The sequence below is a fragment of the Electrophorus electricus genome, chromosome 19, assembly GCF_013358815.1.
Source record: "Electrophorus electricus isolate fEleEle1 chromosome 19, fEleEle1.pri, whole genome shotgun sequence".
Classification (NCBI taxonomy): Eukaryota; Metazoa; Chordata; class Actinopteri; order Gymnotiformes; family Gymnotidae; genus Electrophorus; species Electrophorus electricus.
This window is the reverse complement of record NC_049553.1, coordinates 6,544,418-6,566,080: the sequence shown is the minus strand read 5'-3', so window position 1 is coordinate 6,566,080 and position 21,663 is coordinate 6,544,418. Positions and strand designations below refer to the sequence as shown.

At 41.7% G+C, this 21,663-nt stretch overlaps 4 protein-coding genes across 6 annotated transcripts in view; 2 read left to right on the top strand and 2 right to left on the bottom strand.

Annotated features, from left to right (window-relative positions):
- The window catches only part of shroom4 (shroom family member 4), a 33,261-nt gene extending 23,885 nt beyond the window's left edge, over positions 1 to 9,376 (top strand). For all 3 annotated transcript variants that reach the window (XM_027013967.2, XM_027013968.2, XM_035536649.1), the window contains 7 exons: positions 216 to 2,853; positions 4,116 to 4,177; positions 4,409 to 5,053; positions 5,568 to 6,230; positions 6,351 to 6,468; positions 6,656 to 6,928; positions 7,201 to 9,376. In XM_027013967.2, coding sequence (XP_026869768.2) covers positions 216 to 2,853; positions 4,116 to 4,177; positions 4,409 to 5,053; positions 5,568 to 6,230; positions 6,351 to 6,468; positions 6,656 to 6,928; positions 7,201 to 7,488 — 4,687 coding nt within the window. In that variant the 3' untranslated portion in view covers positions 7,489 to 9,376. The remainder of the gene's footprint in view (positions 1 to 215; positions 2,854 to 4,115; positions 4,178 to 4,408; positions 5,054 to 5,567; positions 6,231 to 6,350; positions 6,469 to 6,655; positions 6,929 to 7,200) is intronic.
- Positions 9,377 to 9,676: 300 nt separating this feature from the next.
- Positions 9,677 to 14,669, bottom strand: otub1b (OTU deubiquitinase, ubiquitin aldehyde binding 1b). Its single transcript, XM_027013966.2, has 7 exons — positions 14,589 to 14,669; positions 13,645 to 13,706; positions 11,282 to 11,380; positions 11,021 to 11,139; positions 10,721 to 10,805; positions 10,389 to 10,583; positions 9,677 to 10,209 (listed from the first exon to the last, which is right to left on the bottom strand). Exons 1-7 carry the CDS (start codon positions 14,629 to 14,631, stop codon positions 10,012 to 10,014), a joined length of 801 nt encoding a protein of 266 aa, XP_026869767.1. The 5' UTR covers positions 14,632 to 14,669; the 3' UTR covers positions 9,677 to 10,011.
- Positions 14,670 to 14,698: 29 nt separating this feature from the next.
- Positions 14,699 to 16,991, top strand: cskmt (citrate synthase lysine methyltransferase). The gene is made up of 2 exons (XM_027013965.2): positions 14,699 to 14,834; positions 15,099 to 16,991. The coding sequence occupies exons 1-2, from the start codon at positions 14,753 to 14,755 to the stop codon at positions 15,770 to 15,772; spliced, it is 756 nt and encodes a 251-aa protein (XP_026869766.2). The 5' UTR covers positions 14,699 to 14,752; the 3' UTR covers positions 15,773 to 16,991.
- fam113 (family with sequence similarity 113) lies at positions 16,432 to 20,865 on the bottom strand. Its single transcript, XM_027013999.2, has 9 exons — positions 20,848 to 20,865; positions 20,356 to 20,434; positions 20,181 to 20,260; positions 18,781 to 19,013; positions 18,432 to 18,582; positions 18,104 to 18,347; positions 17,355 to 17,417; positions 17,045 to 17,170; positions 16,432 to 16,583 (listed from the first exon to the last, which is right to left on the bottom strand). Exons 1-9 carry the CDS (start codon positions 20,863 to 20,865, stop codon positions 16,432 to 16,434), a joined length of 1,146 nt encoding a protein of 381 aa, XP_026869800.2.
- Positions 20,866 to 21,663: the final 798 nt, after the last annotated feature.

The following is a 21,663-nucleotide window of genomic DNA, read 5'->3' as shown; positions in this document are numbered from 1 at the left end:
GCAAATAATGTTTCATTGATACAGCGCCTTTTTCAAATTCAAGGGCCAACGCGTGACATCTTTGAGTTATAGTTGACAAAGGGATGATTTTAAAATGATATAAATTAAATAAAACTCATCTACCTTTTTGTCCTTATTCCATTTTTTGTTACGTTGTTGTACGTCTTGTCTCCAACCCTGTCCCTCTGTTTGTCCCTCACTTTGTTGACCTGCAGTGAGCTGTCCATGCAGTTGGGCCTCTTCTCCAGGCACTACAGCACGGACCACAGCAGCTCCGTGGGGAGCATGGAGAGTCTTGAGAATCCCCCGAGTCAAGGTTACTACGACAACCAGCTCTCCCCTATCGACCCTGCCATTTTTAACAATAAGCGTGACTCTGCCTACAGCTCCTTTTCTGCCAGCTCAAACACATCTGACTACACAGTGTCTCTGCGGCCTGAGGAGAACAGCTCCATGGACAGCCTCCTGCAAGGCCTCGGACCCTCTGGTAGGTTTATAGAGGGACGCCCACATTCTGCAGCCAGCGGTCCAGGAGAACTGCACTGTGAGGAGGGAAGCCTCAAAGCTAGGTCCCTGCCTCATAAGCCTGAGGTTAAAATACGGCCATCATCTTATAGCTATGAGGAACAGAAATGTGGACCTCCACAACCTCCAATGAGAAAAGATAGTTTCAGGGCCACTAGAGGCCGACCAGGGGTACCTGATAAACGTTGTGTCTCTGCACCTGTTGGTATTCCAAGTTTGACATGCTGCACAATTGAGAACCCAACTCGCATCCATAAGGTGTTAAATGGGAATGAATGTCTGAATGAGTCACAAGAAAATGGACAGAGCTTGAAAGAAAGTAGCACAGAGACTTATTACACCCTCAGTTCTCAACAAGAATTGTGTATCGATAGCCAAGCAAGATCAGCAGAGTGCCAAAAGAACAGTCACCTCCAACCTCTACAGAGGTGTTCTTCTAGGCCTAATCCTCCACCAGAGGACGGTCTTGATACCCAGCTCACCCATTTAGAGAACAATCTCCAGTCCAGGATGTACAGACATGGTGCCCCTGAAAAATTACTTGCCTCTCAGTTAAATATGGTGGAGACCTCTAGTGACATCAGTGAACATTCTGTATCCCCTTCTAGCCAGTGGTCTAATCCTTTGCATCCTAGGGAGGACTTGGGAGAAAACAGCCCAGCTGTTATATCACAGGGTAAATGGGGAGGAGGAAGCCGATGCTCCACCCCTGGATCAGTGACTACTTCAGAGCTGGAGGAACAAAGGATGGAGGAAGAACAACTGGATTCGGACCAGATTGTCTCTCCTGCTCGACATTCCTGGCTACGATCTGTAAGTGTTCCAGGTGAACCTGCAAAAAATGGATTCTGTAATTCTGGTCCCACCATGGATTCTCAACTCCTTGAACGGGACTTTGGACCTGTTAGTGCTGCAGCTAGTATGGATACTTTACTTGAAGAGAACCAAGAACGAAGTGAAGGAAGGGAAAATGAAAGTGAGGTTTCAAAGCCTTCTCAGAAGCGCCAGTTTCGCTCGTCCAAGTGTCGCCGTCGAAGTGAACGCTTTGCCACAAACCTTCGCAATGAGATCCAGAGAAAGAAGGCTCAGCTGCAAAAGAGCAAAGTCACAGGTGGGATTCTCTGTGGTGAAGACACAGTAGAGGAAGAAGGTGGAAACCTCCACATGGAGAAAAATTCCACGTTAGAGCCTTCCAGAAACCATCAACCCATAGCCCAAAACCACACTAGTCACCACACCAACCTTCAAAATACTGCTTTTGCACCATCTCAGGCTAGGACTTGTGCAAACCTAACATTTCAGCAAGTTCTGAACAAATGTGATGGGACAAGTGGTGTGGAACATTCAAGAACCAGGACTGACACACAACTTTCAGAAAAAGAAACACAACTAACTGAGGAGACTAGACCAGTCAGTGAGGAGGCATCAGCAAATAATACCCGTCATTGGCGCTGGACACCAGAACACACACTGCAACGAGAAATGCAGCCAAATGAGAAGAAAAATGAAAGAACAGGACCGTCATCATTGAATCCTGGAACAACACGAGGAAGAGTGGGTTCTTCTAACGGGCGCTATAGTCGAGGAGACGATTGTGACATCCCACCTTTTGCAGACCGTAGGAAATTTTTTGAAGAGACTAGTAGGAATCTGAGCCAGTCTGTGACCAACCTGGCAAGCCTGACAAGTCGGCGCCAGAGGCCAGAGAAGCAACAAGCGAAGAATGAGCCATCTTCTCCTGATCCCCGTGAGTCCATCCCTGCCCTTGGGCAAAGGAGGTTCTCCTACCAGGGAGGAGTCCACGATGGTACAGGCATTTCTCTTGAGACTAGAAGACAGTTCGCCAATGTGGAACAAGAAAGGGATGGAGAGATAATAATGGAGAGAGAACGAGAGAGAGAGAAGGAAAAGGAGAGGCAACGAGAACAAGAGAGACTTAAAGATCAGGAGAGGCTACAGGCCTGGGAGAAGGAGCAGGAGGAAGAAAGGGAGAGAGAGAGAACCAGAAAGGAGGCTGAAGGAGAGAAGCAAAGAGTTCAAAAGATGGAGAGAGAGAGGGAAACCAGCGGAGATGTCATGTGTGGTGGACATGACCTTAGCAATACCATAACACCACTAGCTTTGCCTCACGATGCTCGTCCAAAACAGCCACTCGGTTCTCTCAGTTTCATCCCCAGCAACTCTCACCCAGACAATTGCCACAAGACGACCAATCCTGATGTCCCAAAGCCATGCTCAGCCTTTCGACCTGTTACTAGCCAACAGTATCAATCTGATCAGTCTTGCCTGCACCTTGGATTCAAGAACAGGAGCTGCACACCGACAGAGGTGAGATGCAGCCTTTTGAAACCGATACTCTTGCATGCAAATTTCAGAAAATGTGCTTTAGAAAATGTAGGTACTTTTTATTGACCGTTCAGACAGAATGGTTATTAAGGGACATAGAATAGTTGTGAAATTATAGACCAATATATATTGGTACCAATACATGTGTATTATTTGAATGAAACGGTATTGGATTACATTGAATATGCAAAATTCCTTGCAACATACATTGGCGTTGAGTTTGCAGTTTGCTGTCCAGTACCAGTTCTGTAATTCTCAGTCTGGATTGGTGTATATTAGTGGGATTTATTGGACCCAGTGGGTTTAAATTCAGTTCTCGAGCTCCTCTTACTGTTGGATCAGAGCCATTTGTTTTTGACATTCAGCAGCCAGCCAACAATAATGTTTGACAAGACTTATGTTCTCGTCTGCCACCCAAAAATATCTTGCCAACAGCAGTCCTGTGGTCAGAAACTGACCATTGATAAAGGGCTAGAAAATGGATAACAAATGTCCCATTACACATTTTTATAAGCAGAAACATAGCCAAAATAGTGGCTTTTGAGTGTATACAGAAAACAGTAACCATACAATAATTCATTAAAAAATAGTATATAATGGGAAACCATTGAGCCATAAGTGCACTAAGCCATTTTAAACTGAGGTAAACTATTGAAGTTGAAAATTTCCTGGCAAAGGGCAAAATTTGCTGCTTTCCTGTAAAGATTAATGTCATTTAATAAATCATCATAATTAATTGTAGGGAATGTATACATGCGTTTTAACTGACTATTTTTTGGGATATTTGTTAAATGTATAGCTGGCAGGGAAATGGCATTTATATTTTTAGTGGAAGACTTACTTTATGTATGCTCTCTGAACATTTGAAATGCTTTGGAACTAAAATGGTATAAACCAGAATTGAGGTGTTTTTTTTTTAGATTTAAATATATATTGGCAAAATGGGTGTGTACGAGCAGAATCAAGACTGGTGGCGAATGTTGGAGTAGCAGAATCATGGCTACAAATTCAGTGTCAAAACATTAGTTGGATCCAATGCCAATACCATGTTTCACCAGTTGTCTTGGAACTGTATTCTGTGGAAATGTGATGGGGGGGGGGGGAATGCAACAAAATACAAGCACTTAACTACTTCCATCTTCACAGTACTTTCTATGAAGCTCATCTTTTGCCTCAGGCAATAGGAAAACTATAGCATCCAAAAACATTCCTGTTCAGAATCACTTGGCAAATTTCTTCCACAGGTTTATCTTGTGCGTGAGCAGGAACAAATAAAACTCAACAGAAAGTTCAGCCTGACTGAGAGGTAAGGTCATTTCCTGTATTTAGGTTCATCAGTGGGTGGTCCCAGCAGGCTGTTGCTGGATATTATGTCATTTGTGGTTATGGGTGTTTGACTTGGAAACCGACTGTTTGCTGTATTTTATAATCTTCTATGATTCTAGACAATAATGGCTTGCTAAGGGTTTCATAATGGCCATAGGGTACAGTAGCACAATCATTGTGAGCTGATCATGGCTGTTTTCTTGCTGTGTAGGGACTATGCTCTTTACCAACGAGACTCCACGCCAGGAGAGGTCACTGTGGGTCTGGGCTTTCAGCGCCAGTGGAATGATAGACGACGTATTGGCAACAATGAGGATGGACCCTTCATATCGTCAGTCCTTAGAAATCGTGCCATGTCAGAAAATGACCTCCGCGAACCTCAGGGTCTTCGTAGCCACACAGTGCTTAATGCTTATGCTAGCGGAATGTCTTCATTAACCCTTAGAGAACTGGATGAGAACATCATGACGGAGGCGAAGAAGAAAAAAGGGCCGCCACCCCCTCGTCCACCGCCCCCAAAATGGGGGCGGTTCCATAGCAGACAAACATCTCATCACAACCTGTTCTCCGCACCACCCGGAGCCTTTCCTCAGGCCCAGTCGTATGGGCCCTGCTCCTCTATTGTCGCTGAAATAACACGTCAGCGATCCTACAGTCTCCCTCCAAGGGAGGGGTTAGAAAGTTGCCAGCAGTGCTACCGGGACCTCCCTGTGGCTCCACCCAGCCCTGCCTTTACTCGCAGAGCTTTCAAACCTGTGGCCCTGCCTCCAGAAGAACGGCGCATGCCTGTATCCCATCACGATGATGCGAACAGTGTGGTGGACACGCTCCCGACCTGGACTGAGTCAAACAGAAGGTAAAGTTTACAAATTAACCTCCTACTCTGCTAATCGAATGTAAAGAATAATTATTAATTTTAGTCTTTGTGCTGACGTCATACCACACATGTATAATGAATACACACACCTTTGTTTGTTTGTTTTAGCAGCTTCTAAAGAAGCTTTTATACAAGGGCAAGTATTTAGTGTGACCTCTCCTTATTATTGAGCAATAGCAGGAAACTGGCTTTCTTAAACATTAATTGAAATGGAATGGTGCTACAAGATTACTTCAGAAAACTGCAGGACAGTCTCTCCAAAGAGTTTAAGATGTGCTTAGTGCCAAGGGAGGTCACACTAAATACTGACTTTTGCCTGTAGAAGCCATTTTGTTGTAAAAATTGTGTGTGTGTGTGTGTGTGTGTGTGTGTGTGTGTGTGTGTGTGTGTGTGTGTGTGTATGAATATATATATATATATGAGAGAGAGAGAGAGAGAGAGAGAGAGATTTGTATGTCTATTTAAAAACTCTTATTGTTCTGTTACATTTCAGATTGTCTGATCAAAACCTGGGATCGCCTTCAAACCAGTTCAAACCAGCTGTGGTGAAGCCAGTCTTCCATAAGTATACAGCAGAATGGGACTTGACCGGTCTTCACAACTCCACTGCAGCCAAGAGCACTAGCAGGTCCTCGTACACACCCTTGACTCTGGAGAATGGCTCTTGTCCCGGGCCTGTGCCCCCTGAGTCCTATTTCACCATGAACCACAGGAACAAGCAGCACTTGGAGAGTCAGTCACAGCAAATGGGCTTTCATGGTCCTGCCTTCAAAAACTCAGAATGTGTTTCACAAAGTCCACTTCCCAGGGAGGAGGAAACGCAGCCCTTGGAGACAGATATAGACGACTTCCATGAGACTGAGGACACTGTAGTCGAGCAGCACAGGCAGGCAGAAAGCAGGACAGAGATGCAGTGTTTCGCCCAACCTGTGACAGTGCTGGAGACTGATATCGACACGCTGTCTGCCAAAGACACTCCTTTGGTAGCAATGACAAAAGAGCAGAGGCCATCCATGGTAGAGTCTTTATTGGAAGAGGATTATGGGAGAGCCAGGAAGGAGTTGATGGGAGAACTTTTCCCCCACTGCACAGAAGCCGGGAGTGGAGGGGAAGGTTGGAGAGGTGGCTACCCAGTCAGTGGAAACACTATAGAAAGGTATGTTTTAGGCAGGTTCTGCTTCATTCACTTTATTTCATATTAGTACCGCACTGCATGACATCATGGCAGTTTGTTTAACTACTTACCTATTTAGTCCCTGAATATCTGTTGTCCCAGGTCCTCCAGGCAGGGCACTTCAAGCAGCTCCAGTGCAGCCACTAACAAAACCCAGCTCCTTAACAAATTGAAGGACTTTTCAGAGATGAAGGAGGAGGATGAAGAACTGAATTACAAGGTTGGGACTGATCTACATTTCCCCCCCCCCCCCCCCACAGTCACTCCTGCTGTCCACTGCTGGGGGCTCTTTTTTTTTTTTTTTTTTTTTTTGTTTGTTTGTTTTTGTTTTATTATAGGCTTGCTCATAATTTCAGGTATTCAGCTGGTATTTCTTGCGTTTTAATACGGTGGTGTTCTCTTTGCAGACACAGCTCATGGACAGCCTGCGCAAGAAGCTGGGTGTGTTGCGGGACGCCCAGCGAGGTCTGCAGGAGGATATCCGGGCCAACTCCCAACTGGGCGAGGAGGTGGAGAGCCTGGTGCTGGCTGTCTGCAAGCCCAACGAGGTGGACAAGTTTCGCATGTTCATCGGGGATCTGGACAAGGTGACCAGCCTGCTGCTGTCGCTCTCTGGCAGGCTGCTCAGGGTGGAAAGTGCCCTGGATCGCCTGGACACAGAGTCCAGCCACCACGAGAGGGTGAGGAGAGGGGAAGGGATTAAGAGGCTTCCTTTTTCGTTACACGTGTGTCTAGATGGGAGATTTCACGTCACTGAAATTATGCTTCATTTAGAGTTTGCCTAGTTTCTCTGTTGCCTTTTGCTTCTGACTTAACTAATACTTCCACCACTTCATAACCTATTTTTACAGCTCTGTCTGCACAGGAGTATAATTCGCTACCCACTACTAGCGGTCCTCCCTTTTTCTCTTGATTTCGTTCATGGTTTACTCTTTGGTTTATGGTGTTCTAGCTCCCCCTGCTGGAGAAGAAGAAGCAGCTCCTTGTGCAGCTGGCTGAGGCTCAGGAGCTGAAGGAGCATGTGGACCGTCGGGAGCAGGCCGTGGGCAGTGTGCTGGCTCGCTGCCTGACCCCGGAGCAGCTGCGCGACTACAGCCATTTTGTGAAGATGAAGGCAGCCCTGCTGGTGGAACAGCGGCAGCTGGAAGACAAAATCCGACTGGGAGAAGAGCAGCTCCGCGGCCTGCGGGAGAGCCTTGGTCTGGTGGTGGGAACCAGCCTGGGATACGGGCATTACTAAAACTGGATCCCGACGAGAGAGAGAGAGAAGCAGAATGCAGACTGCGTGCATGCACATAACTTTGGGTCTGCTTGCAGAGTCAGTGCTGGCCTGGTGGGGTGAAGGTATCTGAAGTGAATGTTGTTCTGGTCAGAGCTCGACTGTGGGCATTAAAACAAATTTACATTAGTCCTGGTAACAGAATCCTGAAAAGCAACAATCTTATGGTCAGCTTTTTAACTGAAGATTGATGTTTAGCGCCAACATTTACTACATTGCCCATACTGCAGTACTACTTGAAATTGTTTGACAATTCAGCTATACTAAGCAGGAAATGACCTCAAAACACTACATCTAAGCCACATAACAAATGTATGTGTGTGCCTCTTATTAATCTCAACTGAGGGATTGTCCATGCACTGCTATTTATTTATTTATATCTCTCATCTAATATGAATACAGAGTTCAAATTCTCATTTTTGAAAATTGATTGTTGGTGGGCTCTTTAGAGTCATGTAGTCACCTCTCATATCAGTACATCTGCACCAATAAAAAGCCATCAAATATTTTGGAAAAAAATAGTTGTAACATTTAGTCTGTCAAGGTAGAAAGGTCTTTTATAGAAACTCATTTGTATGTACAGGGGCAGTATTATAATGCAACGTAATTTAAAATCTGCGAGCTGTAATTGGTTACATGGCTCATTTTGTTCAAACTGGAATTAGCTTTGAAAACACTGATCTTAATATGGCCTTGGCTTACACTCCAAAATGATATCTTAACAAAACATCTTAAATCTAGTGTAAATGCCAAACACTGAGACTTGTAAGAAAATTATCAGAATTGAGTTTATTTCTAGATGTTTTTTAATTTTATTAAATGAAATGATCTCTACTGGCAGAATGTTTTGTTTGAAGCATTGATCTTAAAACAAGAATAAATATTTTCCAATGCAGTGATATCATTTTACTTTACAAATTACCTAAAATAAGTCAAACAAACAAGTAATCTTTATTTTTCTTGCAACCGTTTCAAAATTATTTAAAATAGTTTGATTTGGTAAGATATCATTTTTATTCAGCCAGGTTAGAGAATTTGCTTTCCTTATTCTGTGGGTAATTAGGGAGCATGAATAACATAGTCTTGCCTTTTCATTATTCAATGCTTTACTGTATTTTCCATACGTGACATCAGAATCATTGTTGCCAAAGATGCGTGTTATGTCTAAACACAAGAACTGAAATATGGTGCTTATTTTGAAGAATCTCATGCAGCTGCATCATCACTGACCTGTCTGAGAAGATCCGGTCGTGGCTCGTCTCGGCACCCTTGTTGGATGCAGCCATGTTCATTTCTTTTTTTGTTTTAAATCATCACTTTAACAGTTCTTACTTGCGCATATTTTATGTTGCAAAAGATGTGTCTTGTAATATAATGTATTATTTCAGTACAGCAACGCAGATTCTGGGCAAACTGCTTAATAATCTTATCCTCATAAAGGGAAATGGGATATTTCTCTAGAGGACATTGCTGCTTTATTGAGTATATATTACCTTGAGGTTGAAAAGGCTTTTTCTCTTTAACTGTTAAAACAATTTATTGCAGTTGTTTAGTTTGGTTTTCTTTAATTGAATTCAGGATTGCCTTTTGAAGGAACTAAGTATTTCTCACTATATGCCAAAATGATGAATGTGAACAACAAAAAGTGGCAAGTATTTCAGTGCATTTTTGACACCTGTATATATAGCCTAGTCTGTACCTGTTTGTTGTATCATAACTTCATAAGTAAATTCAGGCTAAAATAATGAAAATATTTGGTTTAATAGTAACTGATCTATTCCTTTTTTTTTTATTCTTTTGAGAAACTATGGAATATGTACCATTTGATAATACACATTTTTATGTCATGCATCTGGCTTTTTCATTAATTACAAATTATATTAACTTCACTGAAGACGTAAGCTGTTCTATTGTGATCAGTCGAGTTAAGCAGCATCAGTCAGGTATGTCATGACTAGGAAAATCTGTCTGCTCATTACAGCTGGTGAGTAAATAACTATCCCAAAATTTGTTTGATGGCAGAGCTGGCTTGAGATTTCCATTCCCATCATACTTTGTGCCCAAAGACTGCAATGTGTTTTGCAAAGCAAAAAAAAAAAAAAAGTTACAGAAGCGTTGTTTAGCTTTGCTACAAAGGAAGTGTGTAACACAAGGTGAAAATCCCTTTAATAAAACTCAAGTAACTCAGTGTAACAAAGCAAAAACACTAACTAAAAGCAAGTTGATAACATTTACAACCACAAAAGAAAAAACTGTACAACCCTAATGCTGAATTCCTTGCCCATTTTTTTTTCCTTTTTTTTTTTTTTTTTGGTAGTTTTAATTCAATAGGTGCTTTGGGGGGAAGGGGGGTACAGGGAAAGTTTACTGAGCAGAATGGTTCATTGTATGTTCTGTAATAGGATGGTAACAGCCATCACACAGATGCATGAATAATCATGGCCGTTTTCTCAGGTGTTGGTATAATGAGCCCAAAGGGGGACTTTATTTGTACAGGATGTCATAGTGGCCTGGTCGGTAGAGGAGGAAGATGCGTGGCTCACTGCCCTCTGGGAATACATGATGGTTAACTGTTCCTCCCTCCCCTCGGTCCATATACTCCACCAGGATGGGCACATTCAATGCCTGTGCTAAGGCAATGATGTGGATGTGGTCACTTTCTTTGGACATTGGCTCCACCTCCTGGAAAACATTTACATGAGCCATTGAGCATTAACGGATGTAAGCAGTCACTTTTACCTTAAGCATCATGTCAATTGGGCTTTGGGAGGCAGGTGTTGTATGTTTAAGATCATTAAATTCCTCAAGTTACAATCTTGGAGTTGGCCATCAAATTGGCCGTGCTTTCCACCATTTCTAACCTGCTGGCAGAATTCTTTGACGGAGCGTCCTCCCTCTATGAAGTGATGGAAGAAGGTGTGCTCTCTCTGCAGGTAACCGGACGTGAGCAGCCTCAAGTACACCACCACGTAATCTGACACACTCTGGTCATTAAAACTGCCCAGCAGCTCTGCGAGAGCTGGTTGCTTTTCACACAGCTCAATGAGGTCCATGAACTAACAGCAACGAGAGTGCAGCAATAAGCAAAAGCAATATTAGCTTTAACACAACATATATGCCCGCATATACATTTGGGAGTTATATTGAAAGGTATTGTAATGCAGTGGCAGGAATTCTTATTGTTCCAACTCACTGTGTTGTGAAAGTCTTCGATAGTGAACTCAGTGAAGCCCTGGTTAACAAGGTCCAGTTTGCTCTTTGCTGCTACTGCTTTAAACCTAAGATTAGCATTATCATCAGGACTGTCATCCAACCTTTTGAACATCTGAACAAGACATTAAAGTTACTACTACAATGATTATTGTACATTTTCAGTTAGTATGCATCAAGAAATAGATCAATATATATTCACAGTAGTCCCAGTTATTTTCGTGCCTGGGTTACTAAACAAAGGATTTAAGCATTGAGACAAATCAAAACACTCAAGCTTTACTTCTGAAGCTCTTTGCTGTCATCAAGCAGTGACTCCAAATGTGAGAAGCCAAAAGCTCTGTAGAAACAGTTCCCATCGGGTCGTGTCTTCCGGATATACGAGTATTTTTTGTGAAGATCCTACAGAAGGTCCATCATATTTAGAGAATATCATACCAGTTTTTATTTTAATACAGCAACCTGACAAAAAATGCAGGGAAACAAGAACTATAAATACATTTCGGTGCACACATGGAATGCCAGATTAACTAAAGCCATTCACCTTAATCTTGAGTTGGTAGATGGTATCTTCTTCAGCATACTCTCCATGTAGCACAGACAGATCCTGTCTATCTGACACTAATGGGTTACTGGTGGCTATCTGTCCAAAAATACACACAGACCAACTATGAGAGTACATACAACAGTGTAACTCCTCACAAACAATAACAGGGGAATAGGATAAAATATTAGCATTAAGTCACAGCTTCATTGTGAGTAGAATTTTCAGCAGATGCACATGCCAAAAAAGGCGACATGACTTTCACGTCATTTTTCAATGCAAAGTACATTGCCATTCAGTTAAGAGTGTCAACTGGAGCTAAATACATTGCTATACATGCTGTATACACTACATGCTATACACAGGAAAACCTGCAGATACGCTCATTAGTTTAATCCTTAAAATCACAGGTCAACAGTGCAATGTATAAAAACAGAAAGGTCAAGAGCTTCCATTAAAGCTATAACCTTGAGTTCCTTGAAAGGTGCTGTATAAACCAACCAACCTACCTTCCATTCATTCATTTATTCAAACAATTAATAATGGCAAAAAACAGGCCTGGGTAACTTGACTGTTAGAGTCAGAAGAGCTGGTCTGTGCATTTTAGAATCCTCTAATCTCTTGGGAACGTCATGCACAACAGTCGAGTTTATACAGAACTGTCAGAAAAACAAAAAACATACAATAAGCAGCACATGTGTGGGTGGAAACGCATTGCTGCGAGGAGAACGGCCAGGCTGGATGGAGCTGACAGGAAAGCTATGTTAACTCAAATAACCACTGTTTAGAAGAGTGTCAAGCCCAAAAGCATACAAGAATGTACATCATGTCAAACCTTAAAATGAATGGGCTATGACAGCAACAGACCAGATAAGGTTCCACTCCTGCCAGCCAAGAACAGAATCTGAGGCTACAATGGGCAAGAGCTCATCAAGATTTGACATCTGAAGCTTAGAAAACTGTTGTCTGGTCCGATGAATCTTACATTTCACTGTGACATGTAGACTGTAGGGTCAGAATTAGGCATAAACAGCATGGAATCAATGGATAATCCAGGCTGATGGTGGCAGTCTGGTCGTGGGGGAAATGTTAGCAAACTCTGGGTTCACCCAATACCAAATGAGCATTTGATTGTCACAGCCTGTCTTAAGTATTGCTGGACATGTGCATTCCCCTAATGGCCACAATTTACCCATCTTATAATGGCTATTTCCAGCATGATGACACTATAGGTCACATAGCTCAAGGCTGGTTCCATGACTATGAATTCATGATATTTCAGTGGCATTCAGCTACCAGACGTGAATCCAGAATACCTTTGGGATCTTGCAGAACAAGGTAACATAATAATTATTCTGGTTATTAACAAGAACCATAGAGCCCTTATTAAAAACACCTGCGGTTTATCAAAATGCTCACAGCAGACAATATAAAATGTAATGATTTTTTAAAAGCTCATTCACAGGTTATGGTGCCAATATTAGAAAGGCCAAAAATGCAAATAAGAAACTATATATTTTGCAGCCCTTCTCTCCACTTAAACACTCGTTTGCCAGGGTGAATCAGCAAATTTGTTTTGTCAGTATGGATTACTACCAACAGGTTTGTCTCTGCAGCAAATTTGTAAGAGCACTGTTTTGATGGGTGGAGCTGTTTGTACAATGGCTAGAAAGTATTCACCCATTTCAAATGTTTCACCTTCTGTTTCTATAAGGCTCAGCCCAGAATCCAAACAGACAAGAAATTCCACTTCGGACTCTTCATGCGCAAAAAGCATTCCCATAAACTGAAAATCTAGAATTAGCTGAAGATTTGTCATCTCTGAAAATACAAGGCAGTTCAGTCCTCCTCCAAATGTGATAACTCAAGGCATTGAAACTGTCTCATCATAGACTTAGGTTTTGGTTACCTGTGTTTCAAAATACAACAATAAAGTGGATCTAATCAAAGGTCTGATCTAAAGAGCAAGTTTTTAAGACATTATCTGTCCCTTCGAGCTCCACTAAAGCAGTCATTTTTATGAAAGCAGGCCATCCCTCCAAATTGGATCACAAATAAAGGAGGACATGCAAGATCTATGAAAATGTCATAAGTGAAGGAGCAACAGCCTGAGTAAACTGATTGTATTCTTAAAACATGCTTCAAGGTTTCAGCAACAAAATCAAGTAATCAAAAAATCTGTTAGACTAGGGTAAAGCAAACACAGAAAAATATGGAAATACATTACAAAAAAAAAAGAAAACTGACAGCGATGAAATCTCTTCACAGATATTATAACTAAGGGCAAACCAGTAACTAGCAATCACATGAACCAAACGTACAATACAGAATAAAATCTTGAACTTGATATGGTCCCAACTTACTTCTTGCTGAATTCGGTCCTGCTGTGCCATGATAGCCTCGTCGTAGGCGAGGCAGTTCACACCTAGAGGAACAGACGTTCTCAGTAAAAGAATCTTACAATGATCATAAACTGGGGCACTTCTAGTTGTTCATAATGTAGTGAAAAGGCCCAACCAGAAATAAGGCAACTTTTCCAAACCAATGGTTAAAAAGAAGAATTATTTTTAATTAATTACATTGTTCTAATATAAATAAACAATTATGGCTAAATATTAAATGCTTAAATTACAAGTTGTTTGTACACCAAATTTTACTTTCTTCCTCTCCTGATTGGAATGACCCACAGTGATTACTTGCATTGTTTATAATGATATCTACAACTTGGGGAAAGGCTGCAACAACTGGGCCTACTTCATCCAAGTTAGTAACAGGGATGCTAGCAAACAATAATAGCAGCTCGGTGATTATTCGTAGCAAAGTTTAGAAACCAATATATAAACGGTGTAACGAATTTAAAGAGCCGCCAGCTTGGTCGGTATAAAAACAACGCACTGGTAACCTTTCTTTTTACGTTTGCTAGCTAGGATTTATGAACCAGGAGACTAACAGCTGCCTTATCTACGAGTTTGACAGCCGCCACAGAGAGGACAACATGCAAAACCAGCAAGCGCGCCACTAACGTTTCGCTGTGCCATATAAATCCTTCTCTGCGTGAAGGGACATGCACGTAAATGCTCTCTTCGTTAGCCAGCTAATGAACAAGGGCCTCCCCCGGTCCTTTCTTTCCTCTCAAGTTGCAGCACGGCCCACCCGACTAAAGAGACATATTACTTCTAGGACAGGTATTTAAAAAAACACACACACAATATAAAGCTTAAAACGCGGACCTCGAAGGCCCGTTACTGCGGGCCCCTGTCAGCGGACTTTTGTGTTATTATTTAAGAGACAATGTCACTGCACTCACTCTCCATCTCTCCCTGTGATGTTTCCTGCTGCTCGTCCGCCATCTTGGATTTTGGGTTCTGCTTCCCCCCCTCCCCTCGTGGTATTTTCTATACTTCCGGGTCAGTTTCGTTCTGCAGTACACAACACACGCAGTGTCATCGTTTTTCCCTCGAGTGTGTTACGATGATGAGTTTACGCAGGATTTCATCCCTGATGAGGTCTCAAAAAAAGGCAGCCCAGCGATGGCATCATACTAGTTTGACAAGTTAGTTGACAATTTTATTTCTTTATTTCAAAGATTGACTGCTGACTTAGACAGTTAGCTCGCTACGTTGGTAGCTGGGGGTCTAGCGATTTACCCCGTTACCTGGAAGAATATTTACATATTTTGACCTTGCTCGAAGATATATGCAGTTGTTTTGTAAGAGATATACAATGTGCGAACGTTATTTTGGATACATTTTTTATTCAAGTGTTAATGCAAAAAAAAATGTGAAACGTAGACACTAAAATGCATCTACATCCACAGATGACCTAATTGAAAACATGGACAAGAAAGTAACATGGGACAGGTTTTATACAGAAAATAACAGAAAAGGGAATTTCAAGAATTTTGAATGGTTCTTTGGCTTCGACTCTGTCAAAGAATACATCCTGCCTCTGGTGCAGACCACATGCAATACTAATTCACCATTGCATGTTCTGGACATTGGCTGTGGCACCTCTGCCATGGGGCCTTGCATATATACTCACTCACAGTCCGCTGTGAATGTCACATGTGCTGACATTTCCCCAGTGGCAGTGCGACTGATGCAGGAACACGTTGGGAGCACGTTACCACAGCCCCGCAACCCGTCCTCAACAGTCGTCTTCCGAGAAATGGATTGCACAGAACTAGAAGGATACTTTGGGCCCAGGAGCCTGGCTCTGATAGTAGACAAGGGTACAACAGATGCTCTGGTGAGGTCCAAAATGGGGCAAGCGAAGGCTGGTCAGATTCTAAAACAGTGCCTGAAGGTGCTGAGACCATCAGGGAGCCTGCTCCAGTTCTCAGATGAAGATCCCGATGCCCGGCTGCTCTGGCTGGAAATGGAGAGTCAAGATTCGGAAGTGGCAGTTGACGTAGGGCTGTGGGAAGTGGGGGAGTTAAGAGGGGTCACATATTTTTGCTATCATATATCCCCTTCTGTGAATCAGCACTGACACCGAATATTACAGTATATTCTACTTGAACAAGCGAAACATGTCTTGTGGTTTATTCCATCATTCAGAACATCAGATGACTATTGAAGAGTATCATTGTTTGAACCTTTCTTGACCCCACGTATGCGCAAAGCAAGTCCTCATGACATCTGCATAAAATCAATTTTTAATGCTTGCATTACAGATGAAGTACCATGACTACACAACTTTGTCATGATTTAAAAGAAAGAAACCCTGAGATCATAGCAAGGATAATCAAGTACAGTATTGTAATGGGGTCTATAATGGCTGGTATTGTGTCCAAAGTGTGCTGGCATGCATCTGAAATAAACTGGAACATCAAGGAGTTGTATATAATACAAAATGGGTGTTATGCTATGTAAATGTAAATATAATGTAAATGCCATTCATATAAATTAACACCAAGAATAGCCTGAAATGATTAAGAAATTGAGTGCTAACTACAAAACTCCCCTCTCCTTCTTTGGCACACATAATGAATGGATAACACTTTTTACAGTTTACCTCAAACCAAAGAACATCGGTTTAAAGGTTTGCATCCCAATAATATTCACAATTAGTGAAATTCTATGTGGGTTCTTCGGGACAACATCTAAACCACCACGTTACCCCTCGAAAAAATAAACCTTTGGCTGCTTTCAGTATCCATTGAGAGGTTTTGGCTTCTGCCGAGTATATGGGTTATGCTGTCGTTTTCTGTGTTTTTTCTTCATCACAAACTTACTCCCTGGCCAGGAGGGGGCAGCAGACACAGGTTTGCCATTAGGACGAGGCAGGCTATTGTTGCCACCTTAAATATGGAGAAATGAGAAATGTATGTTAATATGTCCCTCAAACAGAACATTACATAGGTCATTACAACAAACCCTTAAAAGACAATGGGAAAGAACATCCTGACGCATTTTACTTCTAGAGCATGATGTATAAGTAAATGAATCGGGCAATATCGGGACTTGATTCATCAATTGGAATTTGACTGAACTGTGAAATCATGCTAAAATATTATTGTTCAGTATTATTTTCCCCATTCACCTAGCCTTGGAGATGTAGCCAACAATCAAAAAAATTTTTAGAAGTTGGTAGAAGCTACATTTTGATGAAAGGTTAAAGAAAATTTATATTTATGAATACTGATCAATCATATACAATGGATGGGGAAAAAAAGATACGTTTTGTTTTCAGGTTGTCTGAAAATCTGGTGAAGTACATCACAAATGTAGTGACAGTAAATGCAATAAATTTATATCTTACCATTGTTTCCCTCAACATTGTCAGAGCTCAAGTAACCAGCGCTGAAGTGAGCGAGTGTAGAAAAGCCGTCTTCATAAAAATGTGGCCCAATGCCTTCATACGGCCGGAGCTCCTGCCACATAGGACCTGAAAAAATTACATTTTAGAAATGAACTCTACATTCTCCAAAGATTAAAACGTTTTATGTTTTGCAAACTTTCATACATTGTGCATTACTGTGAAACATGCATCTCGTACCATTTATGTAACTTCAGCTGAATTCATATCACTAATTAGAATTACATTACATTACAAGTGGCTGTTGACTTACCTGTGTAGCTGGAGTCATTAGGCTCTATTTGAGGGTTACCATACCTTCTGTCCCTATACAGGCCTACAGGTGGAAAGGTAGATATTCTTAAAATATCTAATTCATAAATATACACTCATTATTGTTAGCCTCAATTCCAAGGACCTTTTTATAACAGCAACATGGGATCAGTGCTGCTGTTACAGGACATTTACAATACAAAACATGACCCAGACGTAACAGATGTGCTCCTGTTTGTAGTCATCAGGGTCCACTCATGCTAGTTTAATGAGACTGCATTGTGTTCAGACATCCCAACTGAGCCCATTTGACCTTAAGAACTGGAACTGCATTTAATTTTTAGAACAATGTTCTGTGAAGCCCATTTTCCGGTGATTAGTATTACCTCTGTAATGGCCAAAATCTGCTGGGTAGTCTGCTGTCCTATATCCACTCTTATATGGAGTCTTGGTATAATTCAGCAGCTTACTTTGGTCTAAAATAAATTTAGCCATGAAAAGGTAAAGAGAGAGAAAGAACAACAACATAAACCCACTACAAACCAGTTCCTGCAAATGAAATTCTGTTCAGTTAGTGTGCACGTTTTTGTAAGAGGAAAGCTGATTACCTGTACTGTCAAGCTGGAGCATACAGTGCTGGTGCCGAATTAGAGCTGAATTTAACACAGTTTAGCTTAATACAAAACACCTGTATTTAGGAAGGTGTCTCAGAGCAGGCGCAAGGTGTAGGTGGAGCGGTGTTGTACTCACCCGTGGCTGGGGGCTTGGGCAGCTCCACACCCCAGGCCTGGGCGGCATGAGAAAGTAGCAGACATGTGATCTGGCGGTGTGCCACGGCGTTCCAGTGAACCCCGTCCTTCATGCGGTGGTGGAGGCTAAAGCGAAACAGGAAGTGCAGGTCGAGAACGTCTAGGCCGTACGCATCGGCCAGCGTGGCACTGTAGAAGTTGGCCTCGATCACGTCGTAGCGTAGCGCTGGGCCTACATGCTCAATCTGGGTCGGCAGGTGAAAGGATCCAACTAAATAACCTTACCCATGCTGAAACAGTCACTACACAGGTGGACACAAGATACCCACCTCTGGTACCAGAAAGCCACCTACTATCTTCTTGCCCAGTGGCATGGTCATGTTCCACATTATGAGACTTTCCTCTGGTAGAATAGTCTTCATCTGCCAAAAAAACTTATTCAGGTTCTCCTTGTACTCCTTGACCCACTTACGGTTGTATCTGACCACCAAAATGGAAGAGACATTCGACATGAACAGAATGCAAGTCATCATTTTCTACATCAGTTATGTAGAGTAACAACAAATATAAGCTTGAAGCATTTTTTTTCCCCCCGAACAGGACTTTTATTTCTTTAGTCCTTTAAGGCAATATTATGTATAAGCTTACACAGCACATCTACAATCTTAACACCGTTACCTTGACACATCCCAGACACAGGAGTTGACTATTACCACATCTGGTTTCAGCTCCCGCTTGAAATCAGCAAGGATGCTTTCCATGTAGTGGGAGAAAACTCGCGTGATGAAGTAAAATCGGACCAGGTGGTGGTCTGAGCGGTACTGACGCACCTCTCGGTACTCTGTGCCATTAGTCATGTGACCTAGCCTTCCACCCTCTACTAGGCTGTCTTGTTCAAAAGACAACTCTCCCTAATGAAAACCATGACAGAGGAACAGCAGTTAGTTATTATTACCTCTTTAAAGACTAGGTGTGATCAGGACATTTACACTTCTGTGCTTTCACCTTGTTTGATCATAGTGAGTGCACTATTTTTGGACAGATGTCTTCATGAACGTACAAACAAAGATCTCAGCGGTGAAACAACTTATATTCAAAACAGTAGATGTAGAAATTGCAACATTCATTCCATGGGATTCAAAAGCTCCTAGTGTAGACCGAGGATGAAGCAGACTCTTTTTAAGAATCCTCCACTAATCTCTTACAGACAAACAATAACTGTAGAACTGTATTCTGAAGTGATTCTCGATGAGCTACATGTAAATGTATTAACACAGTCTCTAAAACAACCAGCCGGAAAGGTCAACTGTTGTCACGCGATACGTCACAGCAGAAGACATCTATTGGTTTCCTGAATGTACCATAGATTGCGTATCTTGCAGGAGATACAGGAGAGACCCTGCGGATCATTTTGTTGAACAAATATGGACCATCAGAATTAAGGATTTGTGGTTTCCAAAGATGAGGCGTTTTAATGGTAATTGACTGTGTGAATGGTGTTCTGTTTGCATTGCCAGGTTTTGCTATGGAAACAATGAAATGAGGAGACTTAAGGACAAATATCTCATCTACACTCTTGGAACTTTAGAGCCCCATTGAACAAATTGTGATTTAAACATCTATTGATTTGAATAATTGTGTTTGTAATACACAGACACATATATAACATAAATTAGCCATTTCTATGGAAACATTGTGTAGTTCACTGTAATTTCAGTCAGTCAGACAGACACACACATCTGAAGAAGAGTTCAGGTATGCAACTGCAGTGTAAGAGATGTGCAGATATTCAAAATTTTATTAAAAGTACAGACTTTCCAGAGAAACTGAACATTTCAGACAGCAGTACCTTCATCAGCTATGCCAGCAAAGTGGTACTTCAAAGAACTAATTGTGTACTTTACTACAATTATGAATATCTCCAGGTAGACAGATTATGAACTGTTTTTGCTTGGTGAAAAATCTAGTAACCTATATGTTTCCAGGCCTGAACACTACAGACTGCATACCTACCACAGTCATGGTATTCAGATCTGCAAACGTTTTCAAGTAAAAACAAGTTGACTGGAAGGGCATACCTTACTTTTGAGTTGGGACAAAGTCAGATACGAGTCCTTCTGCAAAAGCAACACCAAGTCTTTGTACACAGACCTCTGAACTTGAGGACAAATCAAGAATTGCACATTACCAGTCAGTGGTACCTTCTCAATATTAATATAAATGGGATAGTCATAATGTATTTTTTATACTCACTTGAATCCCCAAGCACAACAACAAATTTGTTGTGGAGGAGCTGTCTAGCTTGACGATGAGTGATATTCCTCATTATGTCCTCTTAGTAGCCAGCTAGCTAATTGAATGTAGATAATCAGTTAGCAGGCCAACTAAAGTAGCTAGGTAGGGTATCTAGTGTAATTTTGAAGCTGGCTAATGTGTTCAGCTGTTTAACCAACTCCCACCTTTAAAATACCATTGGCAGTAAATCTCTACAAAGTCAGATAGGTTATAAGATTCATTGGTGTAATGCCGTGCTATTATATATATAAGAACAGGCCTATTGGTTTTCATGCAGATGAGATCTCTTCTCGTCACTTCGGGTGAACGTGATATTAATCCTCCAAAAAATTATTTAACGCTACGAGATACAGCCCGCTTGCTAGCAAATCTCTGTGATTAATGATGTCGGAGGAGGATTATTTGTTAGCTAAACAACTTTAGGATTCTCCCGTCTGCATGCAAACTGACCGCGACCATAACCTTCATTATTAATCAGTGGTCAACCTGAAACGCGACGTGACCCTTCGCTTTTGCGCCTATGAAGACGTGGATGCTCGCTTCTTCTCACCGGCCTACCACCAGGCGTCAGTCTTGCCGGTCTTCAATCTTTTGTCTCAATCTTAATATTTGCTTAACTAGCTGTTCATTGAAAATCACATCTAATATCCACTAGATGCGTCTTGGACGTGTCAGTTCTTTTCAATATGATTTCAATATGTAACTAGTTTCAAGATTTTTTTTTTTAAAGACCTATTTTTTTCGCGACAATGGTTCTCATTCTGAAGGGTCTATTGTTTTCTTCTTGGTTCACATCAACCAGGTATCTTTTGCGTGCTGGAAAAAAAAAATCCTTTGGGTCGCATACTGCATAGGACATGCTAATTTGGGGCCTAGTCAGATAGTATGTATTGCGAACATGGCCTTTCACCAGGTGTCGGAATCCCCAAAGGTTCATGTCAGCCCCGTAGTATGGTTTCCGTTTGTCGCAAACTAGATACTATACTGCGTACTATTACCGAGATCAGTATGCAGTATACAGTATATACTGAGTGCAGTTCGCAGAATACAGTATGTAGTAGGCTATTTCGAGCATAGCCATAGTTTTGGATTGAAAAACAAAGTTTATGATTGGCTTAAAAAAAAAAAAAAACCTGCATCAGCAGAACACAATCACTAGCAATGTTAGTTACTAGTTAGCCAAGTTCATTTTCTTTTAGGAAACACCATAAATATGGCTCAAACTGATATGGTAATTGAAGGCATCGTGTTCAAGTGCATTTCTCT